The sequence below is a fragment of the Corvus brachyrhynchos genome, unplaced genomic scaffold (genome assembly GCF_000691975.1).
Source record: "Corvus brachyrhynchos isolate BGI_N302 unplaced genomic scaffold, ASM69197v1 scaffold398, whole genome shotgun sequence".
NCBI classification, from domain to species: Eukaryota; Metazoa; Chordata; class Aves; order Passeriformes; family Corvidae; genus Corvus; species Corvus brachyrhynchos.
Window position 1 is genome coordinate 2,853,883 of NW_008239780.1, and position 6,000 is coordinate 2,859,882.

The 6,000-nt window shown below is 41.8% G+C and overlaps 1 protein-coding gene across 2 annotated transcripts in view; it reads right to left on the bottom strand.

The window, feature by feature from the left end:
• Nucleotides 1-6,000, bottom strand: part of COL4A6 (collagen type IV alpha 6 chain) — a 43,572-nt gene that overhangs the window by 34,699 nt on the left and 2,873 nt on the right. For both annotated transcript variants that reach the window (XM_017743142.1, XM_017743141.1), the window contains exons 3-4: nucleotides 1,522-1,638; nucleotides 686-754 (exon numbers count right to left, since the gene is read on the bottom strand). In XM_017743142.1, the coding sequence (XP_017598631.1) occupies nucleotides 686-754; nucleotides 1,522-1,638 (186 nt within the window). The remainder of the gene's footprint in view (nucleotides 1-685; nucleotides 755-1,521; nucleotides 1,639-6,000) is intronic.

Here is a 6,000-nt window from a genome sequence, read left to right on the forward strand (position 1 = left end):
AATTAGAGCCATTTTATTTATGTGTAACAAGAGAAAATAAAGTGGCATAAAAAATATTAATTACAAAACCACTGAAAATACACTATAAAAACTTTTATAATAAGAGTGCTATAAAATATGCAAAAGCATACAATCATAATATGAAATTACCTTTATTTCCCATAAACACAGAGTAAATTAATAAAGATCTATTTGACTTGTATGAACTTATGAGTGTATATAATGTGGATAGAGTTTTAGAGGAGTTCCTAATTTTGACCAGCAAAGTCAGTGTGAGAGGCCTTATATCACAGAGTGAATTTTTAAATATTTTCAGTATTTAATGAAGCATGTATGCAAACCAAGAAAGGGACTGATAAATTTCTAGTACCTTTGAGTACAAGAAACACTGGGAGGCAGCTGGAATCTCACAGTAGAAGTCATAAAATGCACTGAAAAGTAACAGGATGAGCAATGTCCCAGCATCCCAGTATGGGATGAGCAAGATCTCTTCAAAAACCGAGCAATTCCAGGTTCTGAGAGTATTCTGTATTGTCATTAATGAAGTTATTACAAGGCCTTTTCCACAGCTCCGCACTGGACTGATACCATGAGCAATCAAACCTGCAGTATCAGCCCTGCAACCTGTGGCACATCAAAGAGTTGCTTGGTACTGCATTTTCTCCTGTGTGGTGACAAGGCTTACCTTTAATCCTTTAAGACTGCCTTGAGCAAAAACAGGTTCTCCTTTAAGGCCTTTTAGGCCAGGACGACCCTGATTTAAAAAAAAAAAAGAAAAGTAAAAAATAAATTTCTTGAAAAAATACTGCTTTCATTTTGAAAGAATCTCTAATTAGCATAATGAACAAGGCAAACTCCGGGCTCCAGTTAACTGTAAAAGTACCACTGCTGCTTTGTCAGAAGCTGTGCTATTATGAGAACTAAAGACTTCCTGCAGCTTTAGAAAAATAAGGTTCTGCAAACATTTGCTCTGGTATTTTCCTGTTTATACTAGATTTCCCTTTCATTTTAGGCCTTTGACAACCTTAGATCCTATTTGAACCTGTCTGACATGGTGTAACTCCCCTCTTCATATACACATCAGTGCCATTTAGAGGGACCTTGGCAGGCTTGAGGGATGGGCCCATGTAAACCACATCAAGTGCAAGACCCTGAAACTGAGTTGGGGCAACCCCAACCACAGATTCAGGCTGGGCAATGACTGGATTGAAAGCAGCCCTGGAGAAGGACTTGGGGGTATTTGTAGATGAAAAACTGAGCTGTCAGTGTGAGTTTGCAGCCCAGAAAACCACCCATATCCCAGGCTGCATCCAAAGCAGCGATGGCAACAGGTGAGGGAGGGGATTTTATCCACAGGACCTTCATTTTATCCTCAGAGTGGATAAGAAAATTGAGCTCTAACAATGCTAATAAACTTAGGGTTATTTGGGTTCTTCCTTGGCAGTTACTTCTCCAACAATGTCACAAAAAGCAAATCCTGGTTTAGTGACTACAGAACACCACATTTGAGTTGGGACATACAGGCAGTCCAGGTAGGCCAGGAAACCCATCTGGTCCAGAAATGCCAGGACTCCCAGAGGTACCATTGCAGCCATCGAGGCCAGGCCGGCCTCTAGGTCCAGACTGCCCAGGATGACCCTGTGTAAAGGAAATAAGAGAGAATGACTGACAGGATCCATTATTTTATTAGTAATACTGTTGTCCCCAGAAAACTGATATCTTCCTTCCAAATGGCAACACAAACCAAAAGAACTGCACAACTCCCAGCCAAGTTCAGCGTATGGCAGACTGCAACAGAATGAGCTTCTTCAGCCAGCTTTGTTTATCCTCCCTAAAGGTTAAATCCTAGAACATTGGCTGCATTCATCCCATTACCTTTTTCTCCAAGGGATAGTCTTCTGGAGTACATTACTTGTGCATGAGTAGGTCCCAAAAGGGCAATACTCATCCCACAGCAGTGTGAACCATACGGAATGTAACAGTGTAAAACAGCACGCAAGGGTGCACCTGACACCAGGAATGGAACTTGCTCATGTGAAGGCAAGGGCAGAGGCAGACTCAACAATACTGAGCATTTATAATTCCAATCTGCTTAGAGTTTCAGTGACTTCTCTTCCTCTCCAGTGTAGATTCTTTCTTTTAATAGATCAACAGATGTTAAAGCTCCAGCATCAGGCCATTGAAGCAGAACAGCTTTATTTCTTATATTAAACACAAGTCCTTAGGCAAAGCAACTGGGAGAAAGATCTAATTAAACTAAAAACATATTTTAAAAAGTACTTGCAATGGCCAACTATTAATCAAGCAGAGCAAAATACAATTGTACCTAATTCTGATTTCACATGTCTTTGGCCCTGGTATAGCTCTACTAATTTGACTGGAGTTTACTCAACACGGTACTGGTGCAAAGGAGATCAACGTTTGAGACATCAGGTACTTTTTCTTCAGTGCCATATCAGTATGTGAGGGCAGGAGGCAGAAAGGCAGAACTGTCAGTCACATTACCCAAGTTTCAAGCAGCTCCTTATTCTATACTGCTTTTCCTATAAATGAGTCCTGTGGAACTCAACAACATTGTTTTAAGGCAAGAAGGAAAATTTAACTTTGGAAGATAGTATCTGTAACTTGACAGTTCTCTCCCCCCTCTGTACACGGTGATCTTGACTCATCCCAAAAGTACTTTTGTTTGGTCCCAAAGATTTGTCCTTAAGATATGGCACTAACCAAGCTATGACTCACATTAGGAAAGTGAAAAAAAACCAAACATGGATAAAATGGAGATAAAGCAGAACATTAACAATCCTTCATGCCTGACACTTAAAATAAAACACATTTGCAACACTAAAGGTCTTCCCAGTCCAAGCCAATAGCATATGCTCTGATGAAACTCAATGAGAACTTTGCAGTAATATAAAGCCTTTTATCTAAGGATCTTTAAACCCCTTGGGAAAATGTGGGAATGCTATAATCTTAATTTTATAGATGGGAAGCTGGGGACACACAGTAGCACAGTGACTTTCTCAAGGATGCAGGGCAACTTAGGCCATAATTATGTGAATACTCAAGCTGATCACTGGTCTCAGCTGCTGCCAGGAGGGCTATTGCACATTGCTGCTTACTCACACGTACCTCCTCCCTGTGCTGGCAGAGTAGGAAACAAACACAGCAGAGAAATAACTGTTCTGCTTCTTAACAGAGTTAATTTTCAGTCAGATGAGGTCCTTGGTCCAGCTCATTGGGCAACTGCACTGAGACTTGTGCCAACAAAATCGAGAATAACCTGATCTGCTTTCTGTCAGTCAACAAGGTACGAACTGAATGAATGTCAAATGTGTCTCAACTACCAGATTAAGGCAACTCACCCAGACAAATATAAATTTGAGATTTAACAAGGAATGGAATGAAGTCATCCAAAAGCATTACCATCAGAGACCACTGCATTAACAGTACCAGCTGCTCTGACGATTAGTCTGTTTGTCAAAATACCCACATGTGGTGTGCAAGCAGGGACTTGCCAGGCCCTGGTAAAGCCCTGGATTAGGCTGAAGCAGCAATTTATTGCCACTTACATTTGTCTTTTTGGAAATTACTTAATTAATTTGATCCATGCAGGATGTCATAGCCAAGAGCATCAAGTCTCTGAAAGGACAGGAAGTGACTGCAGAGGGAGGCCAGAGTTGTCAGTGTCTACCAGGTCTTTCACTTTGTTTACAGCATCAACAAAACCAGGAGCTATGTGGGACAAGTGCACATGGATCTGGTTACAGCACAAGGTGACCAGCTGCAAGGTTTAGTGAAGCTGTAAGGGCCAACATCTGCCCCTCAGAGTGAGACAACAGGGAGCCAAGCTGCTCCAGCTTTTGTGCTGGCCGAGAGCCAGCCCATGGCAGGCAGCTGTCGGGTGACCCTTGTCCTGAGAAACGCTTTGGGTGAGATCTCCTAACTCTCAGCCTGTAAGTGGCCCAAAGGACTTTGGTATCCTCTTAAAATGTGAGGGGCTCACAGAGAGAGGACATAAAGTATGCTGATCACAGTGATTTCTTACATGTGCTAAATAAATCTGTGCCCCTGTCACTTAATCCCATGGCATCCATGTCCATGGTTCTGAGCCAAAGCATAACACAGACTGACACACAAGCACATATACACACATTCTCTGTCTTTTGCTTTAGGAAAACAATCCACAGGATTTCCTACTTTAAAGCTAGTCTGAAATCAGAGTTCATAATGTTTTAAGACCCTTATCTGAGGAGATACTGAACACCCAAAACTGACTTCCTTAAGAGTTGCTAAGTCCTACCTAAAAAGAACCTTTTTCCCAGGGGTTTAAAATACTGATTCAACGAGCTGTTTTGACCTGAAAAAGTGCTGGTTAATAGTTTCATTGCTCTCACCTCCTCAAATTCCTGTTTTGGCACATGTGCCAATTGAACACAAGCACCTCAACTGACTAAGGCAGAAGACTTTCACACACTTTACTTATACATGGCAAGGTGATTAACTTACAGATCTGAGTTAAAGCACAGGCTGGAGAGATGCTTGTGCTCTCTGTTCTCACAAAAGGAGGCATTCGTTGTGAGACAGATAAGGAAACTCGAACTGATTAGCTGGGCCCTCCTTTATCTGACTCTTGCTTGTACCCTGACACTGTGATCCCAAGGGGCCTCTTTTCTCAATCAAACAACAGAAAGGCGATCCCAACATGAGAGCTCAACACATATTTAAACACAGAGAAACAAATGCAATTAAGGACAAATACAAAACTAATTGAATAAACAGTTTCATGGGTTGCTAAGGAAAGTGGCCTTTCTCCAGCCATCACCAAGTGCTTGCATTTACTCTGGGAAGATCACAAAACTGCCTCTTCACATAGCTCTGGCTTTCATGGCACCGAGAAAGGCTCACTTATCATAAAAATGTTTCCTTCTAGAACTCCTTGGACAGTTTATGAAAAGCTAGATACATCTCCCAGCTTCAGTTCCAGCCTTTGCCAGAGGTGTCCTTGAATCTTGTCCTACAGGAAAAAATAAACTTCCCAAGTAGGGCTAAGGATTTGAGGGCTTCTCCTACAGCATGACACGAAAGTCTAGCAATAAACACATGTAGCTGCTGTATTTACTAGGTTAAAGGGATTAGTCAAGCCAGCTGCAAAAACATGATTTACTTGCCACCAGCATTCCCCAAGGGAACTCTGTGGAATATCACTTCCCTTAAGGTCAACAGTGGGATTCCCCTCTGAATAACGGCCTTGTCCATGGCCATGACTAAACTACACCTGCCCACACTAACATACCTGCATACTACAAAGAATCTCTCTTCATATTTAGATGTGCAGAGATAGCAATATATTTTCACTTCTCCCATCTTTCTCACACACACTTGCTCTCTCCTTTGCTCTGCATTTCACACATCCATATAAAGTGCCTATATTTGTATACACTTCACAAAAAACCTAAGTTACTCCCTACCCTGAAATGTAATGGCAAAAGTAAAAATATTTACTCAAGTGGTGGTGGTTGCTATTTTCACCCTACAATGGAAGCATTTTAAGTGACTACAGTGTGAACAGTATGAACAAGTTTCCCTTTCCCCTTTTCTGCCCTGCAGTTGTGGCACAGAAGACCCACAGTGTTGAGAACTTTGCTGTTCATGACCAGCAAAAATCTGCCTCTTTCCCATTCACCCACCTGCAGAATGCTGCAAAGCAGAGTAAATCTGCATATGCTGGAGGCTTTGAATCCTCTCATCTCCCTCCCCTGCACTGTCTCCTTGGAATGCCTGCTGCTGACAACTACCTGGCAAAAGCTGTTGCTGTATCTCTGCCTCCCCTCATTGTTGGGAATCCCCTTTCTCCAGAGCCTCATCTGAAAAAATACCCTGAGAACAGCATGTTCCCACAGTGTGTTCAATTAAATTAAGTATTATGGGAACAGCTTGTTGTCTTCAGACCTAGACAGTTGGCTGGTGGTAAAACAAAAAAAAAAAAAAAAAAAAAAAAAA